This window comes from Dermacentor albipictus, chromosome 1 (assembly GCF_038994185.2).
Source record: "Dermacentor albipictus isolate Rhodes 1998 colony chromosome 1, USDA_Dalb.pri_finalv2, whole genome shotgun sequence".
In the NCBI taxonomy this organism is placed as follows: domain Eukaryota; kingdom Metazoa; phylum Arthropoda; class Arachnida; order Ixodida; family Ixodidae; genus Dermacentor; species Dermacentor albipictus.
The window spans coordinates 166,448,453-166,469,313 of record NC_091821.1 but is presented as its reverse complement, the minus strand read 5'-3'; the positions used below and the strand labels follow the sequence as shown (position 1 = coordinate 166,469,313).

Genomic DNA, 20,861 nt, shown 5'->3' with positions numbered 1-20,861 from the left:
AATTGGATAACATGAAAAAGTTCGGGTATCATAACTTGACAGGGCCTGGCTCCCTAGATGCAAAGTTTGGCAAGCAGGCAGGGGCACCTTTGGCACAGATGCAGCATAGACAGGAGACAAAGGCAATTGAGGCAGTGAAAGAGATAAATAGAAAAGATTGCAGCATGGGTGCACCAAAATACATTAAAAAAAAGGCAAACATAGCAATAATCGTGTAGCATCCATAATGGATCTAACGAGCAATTCACAAATGGTCTGTAAATTTCAACCAAGTAATAAATAAATGATGGCTAACATTATGCTCAGTAACAAAAATGTGCTTATGCAATACTTGTAGTGAACAAAGGCAGACAACACAGTAAAGTTAGACACAGAAATAATTAGATCATAGTAATCAATTAGAGCATAGCAAAAACAAATGAAAGAAGTGCCATATCTGTAAAGATTGATGTCAATGTGAGGGATGGCTGTTTAAGCTCCTAAGTAAAGCTGGATAGTTTGTGAGCCTTCTTACCTAAAAGAAACATGAGCAAACACTGCAGGCATTCAAAATCAACACAGTAGGCCAATGAAGCAAGCATTCGAGTCTAATTATCAGTAAAATTTTGCACCGGGTGCAAGGACAGGCTGTTAGATGGCAGTACACTGAGGATAGGCATTTGCATGCATTAGCATGTCTAAGCCAGATTATGGCAATAGGTGACCCTTGGTTCCTCAGAGAATGCTTTTATAAGGCAGTCATGCTTTGATAGTATTTGATAGTACTTCCCTAGTACATTCCTTAGTAGTAGTACATTTTCAGTTTTCCAATGTTTTATGTAAACAAACAGGCATATTGAGGAAGTTAATTTGAATAGGAGAGTAGTGAATGGTGGTGAACTTTGTTAGGTGACAGCATGATTAATGAATGTGTTCAGGGTATTGTTTAGGGAATATGTTTAGGGTAATGCCATGTTCCCATTTAACAAAGATTTCATCTATATAGCGGAGATAGGTGCGAGGATTTAAAAGCAATTATTTTAACAGATCTGATTCCAGCTGTCCCATAGAAATATTGACACATGTCGGCATATTGGCTGTCCCTTGCTTGTAATATATATATATATATATATATATATATATATATATATATATATATATATATATATATATATATATATATATATATATATATATATATATATAATTTTTTTTAATGTGCATACAGCTTAAAAACTGTTAAAACAATCTTTGGGAAGCTCATACCCATTTACTGCTTTGCTTGTTAGATAATATGTGAGACAACGTTTGAGGAGATGTGTTTCGCCTGCATTTAAAGGGGCCCTGAACCAATTTTTATCGAAGTGGAGAAAGGCACTTGAAGTGAAAATAGGCAATTTCAGAAATACTTTGCTGCAAAAAGTACTTCAATGCATTCAGCAGAAGTGGGGCTATCTAACACGGCCTCCACTGTGCTCCCGTTCCTTCTTCAATGCCTTGCACTGCGAACGCTACAGCACAGTGGGGCGTGCCCACAATTTAGAAGGCGTGCTCCGCCTTCTAAATGTCACCGTGGCTTGCAGTTCAAATTTCATTTTGGATGTTAATGTATATGCCACAACTTCCGCCTTTGGTGCCTACGATGCGCTAAACATAAGCCAAATGCAGTTGTCCTTATCGAGCCGCTGTGTGCTTAGCCAGTGGACTCGTGACGGCACCCAGTGGCGGCCGCAATATCTACGCCATGTAGCCGACCGCAGCTTGATGTCGGCTATCGGCCAATAGCAGCCGTCTAAGGGAATGACAAAATAAAGCGTCCAGAAGAGAGTGAGGACAGGGCCTTCCGTTGAAAAGAGAGTGCTTGAGAGAAAGGTGACTTCGCGATCCGCTTGCCAGCTCTCCACGCACTGCGTACAACAAAACTTAGCCGAGATGTTCACAGCAGCGTATGCTACCCGCGGACTATGTTATTTCACCAAGCCCTAGGGCTGGTTCAGGGCCCCTTTAAGAAAGCACTGTGAAATGTCACTTAAGCTGCTACTATGTTCTGAGGCTTAAATTGTCTTGATGAAAAGAAGTTTCCTTGTCGAAGCATTGGCACCAAGCTGAGGTTGTGTTTGCCTTGTTTTTCTACTGTTATCGCAGCATGTCAACTTGCTTATCCTTGATGCTGGCTTTTGTGTTCAGACATGTCTCGCATGTTTTATGTGTAAGCACCTTTGCCTTTAGGTATGTATGTGATAACTATGCTTGCACTATGTCTTTTTTCTTTTCGAATTAAATGGTATCCAGTGTTATAATGGTCCCATGCTTGGGACTTGACGTAGGATATGATCCTAGAAGGGGGAACAGTATTTATTGTAGAAGCCTGTCCATTGGTGCTTTAGAGGTGTGGTCTTCTGATATTCACTCATAATGCTTCTTCTCAAACAGCATGGCTACACACCCCTGCACCAGGCAGCTCAACAAGGGCACACACTTATCATCAACCTGCTGCTTGAACACAGAGCTGCGCCTAATGCCATTACCAACGTGAGTATATAATATCTTCTTTTTTAAAATTTTGTCTTTAAACAGTACAACTTCTTTTTAACACCAGTGAAAAAGTCACTGTACTCGTGGACAACTTTCTGTGGCTATTAAGGGAAAGCTACAGAGGCAAAGCATGCACAAGTGAGAATGCTTCTAAAAAGAGTCCTGCATTTCATTCATGTTAGTTTAAGCTCGGGAAGAGACACCATAAACACCTTATTAGCAACAGTTAAATAAGAAAGATCACACCACTGTACGTAAAAGTTCACTTATTTTGGGGCTTTTCTCTTCCACATCTGGGCAAATGCGAAACCATCACACATGGAAGCTGTGTCGATTCACTGTCTGTTCCGAGCAACCAAAAGCACTGTCACATGCTGGTGGACTACTTGGCGCGGTAACACATTCGTAGAAGCTCCACCCCTGTAGCTTTCCCTTCATAGCCACAGAAAGTTGTCCGCGAGTATAGTTGGGGTTGTTTTCTTGTTTTCTTGTCCTTGTCCCATTGCACTGCTTCAATATTCATTGAGGATGAACCAACTCACCCTAATCAGGTTGAGCAGACAGGAGCAGACCTAGAAGTTTTGATGGTCATCATCATCATCAGCCTGGTTACGCCCACTGCAGGGCAAAGGCCTCTCCCATACTTCTCCAACTACCCCGGTCATGTACTAATTGTGGCCATGTTGTCCCTGCAAACTTCTTAATCTCATCCGCCCACCTAACTTTCTGCCGCCCCCTGCTACGCTTCCCTTCCCTTGGAATCCAGTCTGTAACCGTTAATGACCATTGGTTATCTTCCCTCCTCATTACATGTCCTGCCCATGCCCATTTCTTTTTCTTGATTTCAACTAAGATGTCATTAACTCGCGTTTGTTCTCTCACCCAATCTGCTCTTTTCTTATCCCTTAACGCACCATAATCCCTTTCTTATCCCTTAACATTATCCCATAACGGTACCCCTACCTTTATGGGGTCAGAGTAACTGAAGCCAGCGAGCTCCCTGCACTGTGTTCCCGCTTGAGAAGTGCCATATTAGAAGGTTGTATTGGTGGCAACACATTGCAAGCAGTTTCCTGGTAATACTGCCATTTACATACGGGTGTAGAGATTTGCTATGACTAGCAGAGATTGTGGACACAATACTGTATCAAAAAACTTATTGGTAGTTTGGCTAATTTATTTAACTGCAAGGACAGCTTCATGAGGAAGGTCGCATTTTGTGGTTCGCAAGATTCTTAAACTATGTCACCCCCAAAAAATTCCTAGTTTTGGCAATTATAGTTTATTTAGAGGTAATGTACTTGCGGTGTGAGAAGCTGTTGATATTAAATGTTGAACAAGGAACTTTAAACCAACTGCAACATTCTGTGTTATAGTCCTCAGCTAACAGTAAAAATAACGTAATTTGCTACGCAGTATATTGCAGCACACATTGCTAATTTCTTTATGATGTTTCATGCAGCTGTCAATCAAAAGCTCTGTGGAATGGCAAGAAAGGGGAAGGAGTTTAACTACAGTCAAGAAAATTTTCTGTGATGACTTGGCTGATTAACTTTCCGATTATTCATTTTAGGACACATTGTAATTGCAGAGTTGAAACCAAGCAAAGTGTTGTCTACTTAGCAGAACTCTCAAGACTAGCACTTCTTTCGAGATATCGTTCTCTAAAATTTGCTAAAAAGTGCATTGGTGTTGCAGTTAGAGGGATGCTATTGAGGAATTCTGAACTGTAACTTCAATGTGTTTCACAGTACATTTTAGGGATGGAAATCTTTAAATTGTTGCTATTTTTGGTATTTTTACTAAGCAGACATGACTTCACTATAGTTCTTCTTCATAATAATAATAATAATAATAATAATAATAATAATAATAATAATAATAATAATAATAATAATAATAATAATAATTGTCATCATAATCATCATCAGCCTATTGTCCACTGCAGGAAGAAGGCTCTCCCTGCAATCTCCAATTACCCCTGTCCAACTTGCATCTGCGAATTTCCTAATTTCGTCACCCCATCTAGTGTTCTGCCGTCCTCGACTGCACTTCCTTTCTCTTGGCACCCATTCTAAAGCTCTTATGGTCCACCAGTTATCTATCCTGCGCATTACATGGCCTGCTCAGCTCCATTTTTTTCTCTTAATGTCCATTAGAATATTGGCTGTCCTTGTTTGCTCTCTTATCCTCACTGCTCCCTTCCTGTCGCATAATGTTACGCCTAACAGTTTTCGTTCCTTCACTCTTCACGCGGTCCTTAACTTGTTCCCAAGCTTCTTTGTCAACCTCCAAGTTTCTGCCCCATATGTTAGCACCGGTGGAATGCAGTGATTGTACACCTTTATTTTCAATTATGGTAGTAAGCTCCCAGTCAGGATCTGGCAATGTCTAGCATATGCACTCCAACCCGTTTTTATTCTTCTGTAAATTTGCTTCTCATGATCAGAGTCCCCTGTGAGTAATTGACCTAGATAAACACATTCCTTCACAGACTCTAGAGACTGACTGGGGATCCTGAGCACTTGTTTCCTTGCCAGGCTATTACATGTGGCCTAAAGAAAATAATGGGCATGTTAGTCGGCACATTTTAGGCACTTACCCAAGTTACCATTAAAACTTTTATTACTACTGCTAAAGCCCACCTAGCCATAAAGCCTAGCAGCGAAAGTGGTAGGTGCATGGATATAACAGGCTTTTTTTAAAAGTACTCTGCATAACAACAACAACAAAAAAATCCCCCTGTTGTGCGGGCAGTGTTAGTGGCACTGTATCAGTTTGCTTTTTGGAATAAGGATGATTGAAATAAGATTAACCTGGTTGAAAGTTCATGTACTCAAGACTTAAATAGTTACCCTAAGTGATGTTAGCCACTCAGCTTCTAAGGCGGCTTAGTGAAGGTAATGCAGTAAAGTACATTGAGTAATAATTTCAGGTAGGTTGTACATGGTGGTACTGGCCATAAGACCGATACAAGAAGAGAATAAAACAGGCATGGAAAGGGGATTTGTTAATGGCATAATTAGTTTATGCTCTTGAGGCCTCTTCTTTTGTAATATCGTCTACTTGCGTTAATTTTACCCTGACAGGACCGACGAAATTGATGTAACTATCCGGCAGATTGAATTAAACAAGGTGTACTTACTACGTACTTACTATGTGTCCAGTGCAGGGAAGTAATGTAGAGATAGCATTAAAGTTTCTAAACAAAGTAGAAATCTAATGTGCACCTGATTTTTTAGCAAGAAAAATGGGCAAGGGTCTACTAATGTGTTGCACAGTGATGGCCGGTTTTCTAAAGTTATCTTTGCCTTGCACCAAAGCATACGAACGCTGCAAATGTGTATTTCAGCCAGATTTTCTTGGGGAAACAAAAGCAAAAACAAAACCGATGCACATTGGAAACAAGTAAATACTGTAATCGGACATTGTGAGCTACCATTATTTTTTTAAAACCTTCCTAGTGCAGGCCAGAAATAGGCATTTTTGATGGGAGATTTTTGACGTATGTTCAATGCATTCACTGTTCCCTAAGCTCTGCTGAGACAGACGCTGCTAGTAAAGGAGTCGCTATTGGGGTCATCCCAGGAGTCAGGCATGCATGCTTACTGGTCAAGTTCGAATTATCCGGCAAAGGCTAAATTTAGGTTTGCAACAATGAAAAATTGGGTCCATAGAAATGCATGTGTGCCGGCTGGGACCGTCGGTTGGGATCATATTATCTTAAAAATCACATTAAGTGGAGTCGAATTAATCGAAGTTTACTGCAGTAGTTTCATGTGCTGTAAGATCCTGAGCATGCTGCCTCACTCACGCTATATTAGACCCCCATGCTCTTTCCTTCGTTATATGCAATGACCAGTGACAGTTTCCTTATAAAATGAGATTTTGGAGTACCAGAAATTAACTACCCTTGCATGGTTATTGCCATGGCACTTGCACTGCTTGAAGTCACCATGATAAAGTAAATAATTAATAATATACTATAATGTTGGAAATGTTACTGGTGTCTGCTAGTTATATGTTGCTTTCACCACTTGTTCCTGCTTGGTTGCACTTTTGTCTATCTGCAGCTTATTGCTTCATACTAGGGATCCAGGCAGGTGACTGAAGCTTGTCATCAGCCACCACAGAGCAGTGTTGTTGCAAATTGGGGTGTTGCTGTTTTTCATCCCTGGCCCATACCTATTCTTGAGCAGCAGGAAAAGTGGGAAATGTGGTGGCTGTGCTCTTGTGGCCAAGCTATAGAGTGTCTGTTTTCCTACAACACTCCTGTGCCATTAATGTCACAGAAGTACAACAAGAAGGGACCTCTTAAATGTTGTGACCCGCATCTTGGGGTTTTACATGGCTAGGAATTCTTGACAGTGGATGTTGAGTGGCATGCACGATGTCCCTTTGTGGCAGAGGTTTAGAATTATATTAGTGTCATTGGGTACGCTTCGTTCCCCAACATCATTGCACTTTTCCGCATATGCACATTATGAACATCGATACAGTATATTGTAAGTGCTGATTCTTCAATACAAAATGTATTGTAGTTCATTTTTTTGTGTAGATACATCATTGGGCATTTTTGGCATATATGGCTGCAATAATAAGGTTTCCTGTGTCGATTGTAGCAGTTCAGTGTAGTTGTAGTTGCAGTTGTAGTTTTTTGTTTCAGTGATACTCGTATGATGAAATTTTGAGCAAACTTAAAGCGAGTTAAACAAAAAGAAATAAATTGTATAATTTCCTGAAAATATTACCGTATTTACTCGCATAATGATTGCACTTGCGTAATGATCGCATCCCTGAATTTTGTTGTAAAAATTAGATATTTTTCTTTCCCGTGTAATGATCGCACCACGAACTTGTCGCAACGATATGTCGTGTGCCAAGTCTAGCTAATGATGATTACGCTTACCATCTGTCTAATGCCACGCGAACGACTCTTGAAGACATACCAAGTGGTCTGCATGCATTAAACATTCTTAAGCAGATGCTCGATTTCTTTCCTTTCACCACTTTCTGCTCTTCCATGAAAACAGAAGGTACAACCAAACTTACTTTGGCTTTATTATTTGTAGCCTTCATAAGCCTTTATTATTGTAGCCCATGGCAGTATATGGCTGTGTGTGAATCATGCATGACGTACTTTAAGAAGCTATTGTTGTTGGGCGGAGATATTGAAAGCAACCCCGGCCCTGACCTCGAGCAAATCGCCAAACAACTTACCGGAATTGCTTCCGACATTAAAGATATCAAAGAAAAGCGACTAGCAGATATAGAGAGCAAGCTTGACCTCATTACGAAACTCGAAGCTGAAGTGACCGCGTGTCATACAGAAATGGCTTCTATGAATAAGATAATTAAGAGTCTTGAAGAAAAAATAGACGACATCGAAAACCGTAGCAGAAGGCCAAACTTAATTGTTTATGGCCTACCAGAAATGGAAGAAGAAACAAGCGAAGCGCTAGAAGAGGCCGTAAATGAGGAAATAATCACAAAAATCCTTGAACTCGAACCTGTGGCCATTGAGCGCATACATCGTTTAGGAAGACGAGGACCGCACAAGACGAGGCCAGTGATATTTAAATTACTAGACGCAAGAGATAAAAGTGTCATACTAAAAAACTGCTTTAAACTAAAGAAATCAGACCTCTCAATAGGGGAAGATTTTTCGCGAAAAGTTAGGGAGACCCGAAAGAAACTCTGGAACAGTGCACAGGCAAACCGCGAAAATAAAGACAAGGTGTCGTTAGCGTACAACAAACTATTCATTAACAACCGTATTTTCATCTGGGATGACGAAAAGAATGACAGGGTAGAGATAAAGAAGCACGACAAAATGGAGCAAAAAAAGAACGCGAACGTCGAAAAAGGAAAAAACGAAGTAAACCGCCCGGCAACACGCCAATACCAGCGCAAGAAAAAATAACGTTGTTAAACGTCAACGCTCGAAGTATCTTAAATAAGGTGCAGCCATTTGAAAACTTATTGCTCGATCGTGAACCAGATATAGTGGCAGTCACCGAAACATGGTTATCATTGTCTGTCTCAAGTCATGAAGTCACTCCCCCAAACTACGTACTGGTTCGCAAAGATAGGCAATCACGTGGTGGAGGCGTGGCGCTAGCAATAAAGAAATCAATCCCACTGGTCATTCTTCCAGAGGTAGCTGATGCCGAGGCAATCTTTTGTAAGATTAACACTAAAGGCACAAGTATAGTTGTTGGTTGCCTATATCGAAGCCCCGTATGTGGACACGAATGCATAATTGCCATACAAGAATATTTGCAGCAACATGCTCGAAATTGTCGTGTTATTCTTATGGGTGATTTTAACCTTGCCGACATTAACTGGTCTACCATGCAGTACACAACAAAGGCTTCGGAAGCCCTTCTCGATATGATGTTAAATTTCAACTTACGCCAAATTGTGGAATACCCCACAAGGGTGCAAAACGAGTCTCGGAGTATACTTGACCTGATCTTACTAAGTAGTAACTTTCTCTTAGAACAAGTGAAGTTAGAAGTAATAGAAGGCATATCCGATCACAATATTCCGATGTGTATCTTACCACTAGATTACAAATTATCAGTGCAAACCACAGCACAAACTATAATCAATTTCGACAAAGCAGATGACGCCCACATACAAACCTATTTATCTCACGAATTCCAAGAGTTTTCGGCATTGGCCTCAGATCCTTTGTCTGATATAAATGTTGTCTGGATACGTTTTAAAGACATAGTGTCCCACTGTGTAACCCATTTTATTCCTGTTAAATCGAAAAAACCCTTGAAAAATAACCCATGGATTACTCGGGAAGTAATACATGCAAAACGCCAACTCAAAAGGTTACGCAAAGCTAGCAAGGCAACAGGCAATACTCCATCTAAGACCCCTAGGCTAGTGCTTGCAGCAAAAAATTTCAAACAGAAATCCAAAGAAGCGAAACACCATTACTTCAACACCGTACTCCCCAGCTTTATAAAGAACAATCCGCATAGATTCTGGAACCACTTTCGCCAAAAAAACACACTCACAACTCAGCTCTCATCAAGTGAAAAAGCGGATAAAGCCAACAGATATAACCAATTCTTTCGTTCGGTCTTCACAAACGATAATGGCGTCATGCCGGACTTAGTTCCACGGACTGTTTCCACTATCGACCCACTCGTTATCACAGACGCTGGTGTTCTTAACCTTCTTCTTGCCCTAGACACTAAAAAAGCATGTGGTCCAGACAATATACCCAACCAATTTCTTAAAAGATACGCACAGTGGTGTAGCAGATACCTCGGGCTTATTTTCCGTAAATCCCTGTCGACATCAAAACTACCCAAAGATTGGAAAATAGCTAAAATTATTCCGATCTACAAGTCGGGAGATAAATCCGTTGAATCAAACTTCAGACCAATATCGTTAACGAGCACGGCATGCAAACTACTCGAACATATAATTCTAAAACATTTAACAATTTTTTTTGAAAACGAAGGCATCCTGTCCCCTAACCAGCACGGTTTTCTCAGGGGTTTATCGACCATAACTCAATTAACAGAAGTCATACACGATCTCGCGTTGGGTATTGACAATCACGGCCAAACGGACCTAATCCTACTTGATTTTTCTAAAGCGTTTGATTGTGTTTGTCACACCAAACTAATAAATAAACTAAAGAGCATTATCGGAGACACAGAAATTGTTGCTTGGGTTCGTGGGTTTTTGTTTAATAAAAGTCAGTTTGTTATTTTCGAACATACAACATCAGATATAGTATCAGTTACGTCAGGAGTACCACAGGGCTCCGTGCTTGGGCCCTTGTTATTTCTCGTGTATATTAATGATATAACCACTAACATAGACTGTAAAATAAAGTTATTCGCGGATGACTGTATCATTTATAGAGAAATTAAAAATGATCAAGATCACTACTCCCTTAACAAATCACTTAGTAGTATTGCGGAATGGTGCTCAGACTGGCAGATGATAATCAATGTAAAAAAATCGGCATGTATGACCATAACGAGGAAAAAAGAACCTTCAGACTTTTGCTACACCATAAATGGTACAGTTTTGACTAAAGTACAAAAATATAAATATCTAGGCTTAACAATAACGTCAGACCTAAGGTGGGACGAGCATATTCACCACATTACCTCATCTGCTATGCAAAAGTTATTTTTCCTACGCAGATCACTTCGACTCGCACCCTTGTCAACAAAACTCCTAGCATACAAGACATTCGTTAGGCCGATCCTCGAATACGGAAACACTGTATGGTTCCCTCACACCCAAACTAACATAAAGAAAATAGAAACAATACAAAGGAAGGCCATTCGATTTATTCACAACAAATTTAGACGTGAAGACTCTCCCTCTAATCTTCTAGCAATTTCTGGGCTCCTTACGCTCGAAGCACGAGCGAAACAGGCACGTTTGAAATTTCTTTATCAACTTCTGCATAATTCTTTCAAAATTGACATTTCAAGTTACATATCTTATTCACAAACACGACCTACCAGGCACAAACACACAAACACCTTAGTAGAATATAAATGTAATAATAATGTGTTTAAATATTCCTTTTTTCCTGTTGCGATCCGTGAATGGAATATGTTATCACCTCTCACCACTAACACAGAGTCACTGTCTCAATTTGAATTAAAAATTGAAAAAATTGTTTAGCAGGTTAAAATTGCTCGTGCTATTATTGATCGTGCAAACTACCATGTACTTGTGCCCTGTGTATGTAGTCGGGTATGCAGCATAGAATACCTCAATTGCCATTTCTTACTTTTTTTTTTTTTGAAAGTTTGCATGTACTTGTGTTTGGTGTATACATTTTTGTAGTGAAAATTGTTGATGTTTTAAGGTGCGAAACTGACTTTATACATGTATTAAACATTATCAGTGTACATGTACATATGTATAGTGCCCTCCTGCTATGGTCTCAGTAGAGACTGGCAGTATTGTAAATAAATAAAAATAAATAAATAAGGGTTTTGGTCAACAACAACAACAACAACAAAAAAGGTGCCTTTCGATTTTTCTCATCTGCACTCGTGGGCACACAACAAATCGCGAGCGACAACAATAGTGGCCACGTTTACACTGATACGTTAGCAGTATACCCTATTCATACGCCGACGCTTGTAACACAGCCGAGATATTCGCCCACCCTTAGCGGAAACGTGCCATATTAGGATAGTAGCGAAGACAAATTCGCAGTTTCCGCAGCATGCCCACCATGTGTCTCTATGTCACTGGCAGCGAAGGGCGCCCAGCTCTGTTTCTGTCCCCTCAAAGTGTACATGGCTACGTTATTGTCGCAAGTTTGCCAATATTTATGATATTATTCATGACTGATATGGAAGAAACTGTTTCAGTGCGTGTAATGTGCTCACGAGAAGAAAAAATAAATAGTGTATGGCGCGTTCAGCTTGCTCCGCCGGCCGCCGTTTTTGTTTTGGTGTCCCGCACTGTTCAGCAGCAGCCACCTGCTTGTTGACCTGTTGTCATCCGACAGCAAACTCGGGATGCAAAAAAATTTTTTTTCTTTTCGCAGGAAACTTAACCCGCTTAATGATCACACCCCTGAATTTGCCTGAATTTTTTTTACAAGAAAGTGCGATCATTATGCGAGTAAATACAGTATATATGAGTATAGAAATGAAAGGGCAGCAAAAGTTTGAGGAGCATTATTTGGTGCTAAATTTGTCCTGACTCTGGCAGTGGCTGAAATTTTGACAAACGGAAAGATAGTATTATTATGCATGCACATCAGCATCTGAAAGTGGTGGTTACTTACCACTTAATGGCTTTTGTGCTGATAATAATTTGGATGTCTTTGCAGCAAGGGCAGACTGCACTGGCCATAGCTCAGCGTTTAGGCTACATATCCGTTGTGGAAACGCTGAAGGTGGTGACAGAAACCATTGTGACCACTACCACAACAACTGTGACAGAGGAAAAGTATCGTGTGGTTGCCCCAGAAACTATGCATGAAACTTTCATGAGCGACTCTGAAGATGAAGCTGGTAAGTAATGATAATTATGTGTATATAAATATTTTTCTAGGAGATCCTTATTCGCAAGACACCAGTTTCTGTACTTTGTTCCTTTTGTTACATTAACCCTTTGTTGATGAGTGTTGCCTAAAGTCAACCAGAATTTTGTAATTTTTTTTTGCTGAGTTTTGGTATTGAACTTGAAGCTTCTGGATAAATGTCTTCAGCCAACACTGAATGACAGGAAGCAAACATCATTTGTTGGTTTAGAGCAGGAACACAGGACGAGGAAGAAGTTTTGTATGCGACCCGCTTTTTTTTGGAAGCATGGTCAGAGGAGACAGACCAGTGTAAGATTTCAGGCTGCAGGGATGTCATACACTTGATGTTAAAGGGCCCTTCACCAGGTCTGGCCATTTTGAGCTTACAAGCGATGTGCATACAGTGCCCGCTAACGTTCATGTCTGCTAAGTATTCCATCGCTAAGCGCCGTGGAAAGAGCTGATATTTTAAACCGAACGCAGTTTGCCCTTCTCCTCACGGGCACCGTACACTTCCAGCCGAAGAATCCAACGCATATCGCACTAGTGCACCTATATACATGGCAGTGCTGTGACGTCGCTCATAGTGGCACCTGATTTCAAAAATTATTCATAGCAACATCTGTTATTTGTGTAATCTGTGGCTTCAGTAGATGAATTAAAGTTTAGAGAAATAATAAAACGCATAAACCGAAACACTGCGTGTCCTTGTTTTACTTTACACCGCAGCAATAGAGATGTACTTCCGTTTTGTCTGCTTGTTCCCATGTCTTGCAGTCAGGTGTGCAGACAACAAAAGTATTTCATTTTCTACCGTGTTCCAGTGTGTGATCATGCTCTATGAACCACTTGTGTCTGCCTCAGTATTCGCATAGCACTGACTTATACTGCTAGTCAGGTGTTCTTGTGCACAGCGTGCAAAATTGTGTGTTGCACGATGCAAGACAAATGTAACAGCTTGTGCACGACTCCATCAGTGAAGTGCACCGTGCAGCAATAAAGCGAGAGGAAAAAAAAAATAAAGGCAGAGCCCGTGACGTATGCGTCACGCGATCCTTAAGGTCCAGTATGGAAGAACGCAGGGAAGGAATTTCCCTTGCGGAGGCTAGACGGGGAAAGTGGAGGGAGTCTCTCTCTTGGCAGTAGCGCTTGCCTCCTAAAATGGTGGGTTTGCAGAACTGTAATATTTCTATCTAGGCTATTAATGAACCAATTTGAAAAATTCTTGCGGCAGAATGCTCCTTAGAGGGCATATAACTACCAGCATATAGCCGAAATCTGCTATGTGGTTTCGTGAGGGGCCCTTTAAGCAAATGAAATGTACACCTATGGTTCACGTATAACAAAAGCTATCTATATAAATTCCAAACAGTCATAGGCAGCTTGGGGTGAAGCCCACTTCCAGTTTTCTGCCTGGTGTTTTACCATTATTGCTGAAAAAGTTTCTGCAAAACATTTTTTCTTTTCATTGTTGCTTATTCTCAATGCTTTTTACACTCTTAGGTAAAAAATAAAAATTGTGTTTCTGGGTATCTATGTGTGCCATCATTAAAGGGTTAATGCGACCAAAAAATGAAAGGGGTGTGACCAACAAGACTGTGTTGTGTTACTGTTGAAAAACCTGGTTTTATTTTAAAGCAATTAGTATCCAAGGGCAGTGTGTCCCAGGATGTCTCACAACTTGTCAACAAACATAGGAACCCACTGGTTTGTAATTAATTATTTTTATTGCTAGCTGAGGACAACATGTTGGGCGACCAGTCTTTCCGGTATCTGACAGCTGATGAAATGAAGTCACTTGGTGATGATTCTTTGCCAATTGACGTCACAAGAGATGAACGCATCACGGAATCTATCCATATCACTCGGGAACCAGGTTAGTTGAGTTGATATAACTGAATATCCAATACCTTGCAAACTGCATGCTTAATACAGAAAAACATCTTAATTCTGGTATTTGTTAACACTTACATTCTTCATGTGAAACCCTTGTGTGTTTTTGATTTCCACTTTATCTCACCCTGTGAAAATTCTCAATATGGGGATTGCAGTAAGTAAATAAGTAAATAAAAACTAAATAAAGAGTTCATATTGGTTTCCATTCGTTCGCGCTTGTTTTTTTTTTACAATGACGCATCTAAACCGAGATGTCCCGATGGAAAGGTTATTGGAGACAGTGCGCCATATTCGATTCTGTATGACAAGACAGACCTTGAATACAAGGACGTGAAGGCGACACCCAGTACCGCATTCTCCTTGTCTTTTGAACATGACACCGCCACAAAAGAAGGGAAGCGCACCAACATGATTACGGTCAGCGGTAACGACTTCATCATCTTAAGATGTGGCTCGTATTAAGAAAGCAGGACGAAAAAAAGAAACACGGCGGCGACCCTCCTGCCCTTGCTCGCAACTACGCTCCCCTCGCCCTCTCTCTCAACTTGCTCGCAACTCCCTCATCTTCGACGGTCTCCACGCGTGCCTGTCTTTGCGCTGTCGCCAGCTTAGCCCACTGCTTGAAGTTTTGTTTTCTGCCATTATTGGGGGGGAAATGAGAATTGGCTGGCGTGGGCAGTTTCGTGGTCCTCACTCATTGTGTACTTGCGTGCTGCGATATTTCATGACTCGCACCGTTTGTGCATTGTGCTATTGTGCATGAATACTTCAAAAACAAGTCCTTCATTTAATTCGAACTTCTTTTAATTCGAACTAATTTTCGGGCCCCTTCGAGTTCGAATTATTGACATTCGACTACATCATCGCTAGAATTCTAAAAATATTGCTTTTGACTGTGTACAATGAACAGATAATTGCGACTATTGGCTGCATGGAATCAAGTTGTGTCCTGGAGGGGTATTTTGTAAGAGTCAACCTAGTGGACTGCCCATTTCGGCCACTGCTGATTGGAGGGAGCGGTGCGAGCGAGGAGGAGACGAGCGGCCCCAGCCAATCAGTGGTGGTCAAAATGGACAGTCCACTAGGTGGACTCTTACAGAATACCCCCTAGTTTAGCATAAGCAGTGCAGGCAAGATGATAGGAAAAACAAGGGCACCATCGATTTGTCCTTTTAAATTAACTTGGTATATATTTTTTGTATGTTGGATCTGAATAATCTGTTCCAAGTGCAGCAACTGCAGTAGAGATTAACACACTGGTTAATAACCGTACCGACTGTGTGCTCAAGCCATAATAGTGTTGTACTTTTGATTTACACCCTTGACTGTGTGCATTGATGCCATTAGACCAGTGAGAATGCTTTTTGCAATAAGGGAAGTTATTTGCAAAGCTGAAACATACAAATTTAAACCTACTTGAAGTTTGGGTTTTGACTGAACTATTTACTGGAATATAGCTGCTTTGTTTAGACATTTAATTGCATACAGAGAAGTCTGGAAAAATGAGGAAAGTGGAAGCATAAATGCATGATTTTTAGAATAATGTTATTTTTTCTTATGAACTGCCACCAAAACTGACACATTGCTTGCTGTAGGGCATGCAGCACCTCTGACACAAGAAGAAGAGCGCCTCTCACCAACGCAGGCCCATACCACAGAAGCTGTTTTTGTTGGCAACTATGCACCAGACAATGTAGACCTGTCCCGGACGCCTATTCACGCTGGGTATGCACTAGCACATGCCTGTGCGCTGTGGAATAAGTTTTTGTTCTTGGTTTAACTAACTGTGAGATTGTAGTGTGAATGACTAGCTACATAGTTTCTTCATGTAGCCTGGCATGCGTTGTGTAACTGGTGAACAACTTGTCAATCCAGGAAAGTGGAAAATTTTGGTGCATTGTGGTGCAGTGTCTTATTTCACATGAACTGAACATGGACTTCAGGAAAATAAAATGCTGTATATTCTCATGTAAGGGTGGTACTTTCCTAAAATAAATTTTAGACTGAATTTCTCGAGTGTGGCCCGTACATGAATAAGAAATAAATGCGTACTATCAACTTCCATTAATTTGACCTTGAAAGGACAGATGGAATTGGTGCAATTATCTTGCGAGTCAAGTTAAAATAACATCCAGAAAAAAAAATCAAATCATATCACTGCTTCATTTGGCAGTATGTACCTGACTCTAATGTTCCCCTGAATGTAGCGTGCGCCCAGTTTTTATGGATTATTTGGATCTATTTATGGATTTTATGGATCTGTTTCCATTTATAGTTGGAAACAATGTGCGCCGAAATCTAACGCTTGAAATCTAATTTGATGAAAGAGTGATGTTGAAGTAGGACGGGTTGCTCCTTTAGATCTCTCCTCCTGAGCGCAGTCCCGATTTACTTGCATGTATAGCTAACAAAACAATATTTGTGATATCCGTTATGATGATGTCTTTCAGCTTATAAGAAATGGTGACATGAATTGCTGGTTCTGTCCATTGAATCGAACAGTTTTATACTTGATCAAAAGATGTTTTCATGAAAGATAATTTATTAAATTTTTTATCGTTCCCCAAACCTTTGCCATCGAAAACCTAATTAACAAATTTTTGCTTAAAAAATGTTCAGTTCATGTTCACTATTAGAAAAGCTTGCAAAACATTATTAGTGGCATCTGTTACCACCTAGAAACAGTTGTCGCACTTCCAATTTGAACTGTTTTTCTTTTATTTCATTGATTGCACTATTGTGACTAACTTACACTGTAGACAAAATGAAAAGCGACAGTTTGTGTAATTGTTGGTGTAAGGCTTCAGAGTGTTATAGCTTTGCTCTCATAGGTTGCTTATCGACATTGAAAAACAGTATGTGCTGTTTCATCCTGCAATGTCATACTAGGAGAGTGGCTGGGAAGAAGGCTTTGGAAGGCAACATTGTTGACAGCTTGTTGCATTGATGGGTCCGTCAGGTCTGGCACAGGAGGGTTTGTTCATTCACAATGCACTTGAGGGAAGTGTAGTGTGGCACACAGGCTTCTCAGTGCAGGATAATTTCTTGCTTCTGTAGGCTTTCTTTTAATGCCGAAAAAAATTAAAAACCCTCTCTGAAAGGGAGCATTGCACAACCTAATTTGTTGTTTGTTCTCAGTGATGTACTACATCTTCTCTGTTTAAACATAGTTGAAGTCAATATGCAAAAAAAGATTTAATCCTAGATAATTAACTGATTAAAATGCAAATAAATTTGCATTTGCTTAAGGACCCTGCAAACACTTGTGCACAGGCTTTATCCGCTTAGGTTGCACTGGTATTTTTGAAGAGCCTGCAAACTTTAGGTGAAGCACTGAGTGTGTGTGTGTGTGCACGTGCGTGCGTGCATGTGTGTGTGTGTGTGCACGGGCGTGCGTGCTGTCTAGTAGGGTATATATGAAGGTGCCTCACGCTTTACATTTTACTAGTCTGTCTGATCATTGTGTGGTGTTAATGCATCTAATTCAATCTGTTTGCTTCCTACTTCTTGCTTCTCTGTTGTCCCTGCTGCTAATTTGTGATTTAGTTTTTCACATGCTTTTATATGAGCTTGCAGCCACAAGGTAATTTAACTTACTCAATATGCAATGATTGCTTTGTGCTGCGACCACTAGTGTGAACGCGCATAGCCTGTTTTCAGCTTTCAGCTAATATAAAGTCTGTCTTTGGATGAAGCATTCTTATTATTCTGTGCTGTAGCATTCAGGAATAGGAAAATGAACTATTATATTCATTGTTTGTGAAATGAAGAAATTTTCCAATGCCAAATCCTGTTTATTTTTTTAATATATCTGCTTTGTTCTAAGTGGCTCTATAGTACTACTGGCACATAAGTTCTTTTTCAACGTCAGTTTAATTTTAGTTTTAATCTTTAGTTCCCAGGGAAGGTCATTTGAACAGGACTGATGCTGCTGAATTTAACAACTTTTTCAAAAACATGCACAATATCTGCTCATAAGAAGCTATCACAGCCCTTAAGGCAGCATGAAAGATCCTTCTGGACTGTGATGATCACTTTTATATAGTGCTCAATGAATAAAATGTGGTACTATACATTGTACGAAATATGGTATACTCTGCAACCTATGTCAGCATGCTAGTTGGTCTTGTGCTGTTGGCTAGACACTTGAGAGCTTAGGGGGTTAGTGAGTTGCATGTCTTTCATAATCTCCTGAAATATGTACGTGTCAGCAGGCCACAAATTAAATCAAAGGGAGAGTGTTCAAATTATTGAACCATTAGTTAAGAATGGTACATGTTTTGTACTTTACCTACGCAGTTAGTACGCATTTTGAAGGTCTTTGAAATGCTTGTTGCTATACACCTCTAGTGCAAGAAATTGCCTTCAATAGAAAATTGCTTTGTACCCACTTCTAATTTTGTGTACTGTCGTGTCAACAGTCAGTGCGTTTCAGCCTTAACTTCCATATCTTGCTTTACTTAAACCTAGGGCATTGGGAGTGAGTCAAGAATGATTGGAAACTTTAGCCATTGCCAGTAAGGTTCATGTATGTACAAGAACAGTTGGAAGTGATAACTGTCATATCCTCATTTATATGTATGTCTCCTTGAGGTTCTTATATTTATTACTGTAGACAAGAAGTTTTGGTCAGGCTGGGCTTGGCCTAACTGCAATATTGTTTGAATTCTTTCTGTCAGCAACTTTTAAACTTTTTTTGAAGTGGCTATTAACATAGAGCTTTCTATTGTCACTTGAAGCCACATCAGTAGTGTTCTTTCTTTCTGCAAATGCAGTGTAGGGGCTAATAATGGCAGTGGACCATTTTTATCTACTAAATGTTGAATTATTGTAAATGTTTCTGAATGCTCTTTTAAATTTGCTTATTGCTTATTACTTCCACTGAATGTAACTGTTGATGGTTTGATATTGTAGTAGTGTTTCGTAAGTGAGGAGTAACTCACTGTTACAGAATATGAAAAGCTTAATTTTGAGTTTATTTCACATAAAGTATACATTGCACAATGAGGATATAAAAAGTAGTACTGAAAAACCATACACTTCGAAAAATGGGCAAAGGCATCTTGCGTTTTCTTGCAAATGTTATTTTTAAAATGAAATTGAAATTAAACGAGTCTTTGGTAAACTAGAAGGTTGCATAACATTTTCCTCTTGGTGCGTACCTGTTCTGTCCACTTTGCAATTAGGTTGCAAGGTGTCATTTGTAAGTAAATAGTCATGTTAGTTGAATTTTCCACTTGAATGCTACAGCTCAGAACCTATGGCTTCATGCTGTAGGAGCTTTTACCTTGCTTCTGGCACTTGTGTAATCGTAACCTTAGATTGAGGACAACGTACTCTCATATTCAGCTTCATCTTACTTTATACAGACAACTGAACTATTAAGTGATTTTTGTGTTGTGGAGCTGCCTACCCCCAACATTATGTTGCTTCCTCCCGGAGCACACTTGCTTATTTCTGTTAAAGTGTGAGGGCTACTTGCTTAACAGAAGGTTGACTTGGTTAATTACGAACTTTTCTTTTTCTTTCTTTGTGAAGCTGAATTCACTACGATTGCAGAAAGTTTTTGTGTGCTTTCATTTATCTTCTCCACAAACTGTGCAGACATTTTTCATTTATATATTAAATAGCTTAAAAATAATTTTTTTTTACACAATACAAAATAGTCTGATTTTGCATTGTAACAGACCCTTTTCTTAATTTACAAGTGCCCTCCTCTGCATTGCACATTTGCCCAACTAATGGCGGCACTGGTCACGGTACAAATGAAGGTTAGGGCTTGTCTTTTGCATGTGGTTCATCACAAGAGCTACATCTACATTTTCCATGTCACAAGATTGCTTGTATGCTCTACTTGCAAATATGGTAGGAAATCTAGCTTGGCAATTATGAAAAGGGTCCATTCACAAAGACTGTGGCTATGGGAGTGCGTTCCTCTGCTCTTTGTAGCTTGAAGCCTGTTTGTGCTTTTTGTTGCGACACTCATGACTTTTAGTGTTGTGTTCTTTTGGTTTCGCTTTCTTCCCCCTTTATTTGTTTTTTCTGCACACATCCAGCTCCCTGCTTAGTTGGGACGGCGATTCCTGCTCCTCTGCCTACGTCCTGTCGCCCACAAAACGCATGTGGCGCGAAAGGTGTGCACCTGCAGCTTTTTTTATTTGCCCTTTTTTCTCTCCCAAACTCCTCCTACCAATTTCACCATTTCCTTGGATTTATTTGCTAGCGTTTGTGCCTGTGTTTCGTCAATAGCTTCCTTGGCCATTCTTGATGCTCATCTGATGCATAGTACTAAGCGTGACGTCGGAATGGTAAGCAAAGCTATTATGCTCAGATGATTAATATTAAGCCCCATCGTGCTGACCAGAAGTTACGATGAAGGCATAGTATTATACTAGAGAAAAGCTGCTATTGA

At 40.1% G+C, this 20,861-nt stretch overlaps 1 protein-coding gene across 21 annotated transcripts in view; it reads left to right on the top strand.

Annotated features, from left to right (window-relative positions):
• LOC135911558 (uncharacterized) overlaps window positions 1-20,861 on the top strand; it is a 412,939-nt gene that overhangs the window by 147,271 nt on the left and 244,807 nt on the right. For 18 of the 21 annotated variants that reach the window (XM_070528859.1, XM_070528854.1, XM_070528861.1 and 15 more), the window contains exons 17-21: window positions 2,413-2,511; window positions 12,359-12,542; window positions 14,289-14,429; window positions 16,045-16,174; window positions 20,506-20,583. In XM_070528859.1, coding sequence (XP_070384960.1) covers window positions 2,413-2,511; window positions 12,359-12,542; window positions 14,289-14,429; window positions 16,045-16,174; window positions 20,506-20,583 — 632 coding nt within the window. The remainder of the gene's footprint in view (window positions 1-2,412; window positions 2,512-12,358; window positions 12,543-14,288; window positions 14,430-16,044; window positions 16,175-20,505; window positions 20,584-20,861) is intronic. The other 3 variants (XM_065443897.1, XM_065443905.1, XM_070528848.1) reach the window with 1 other exon arrangement.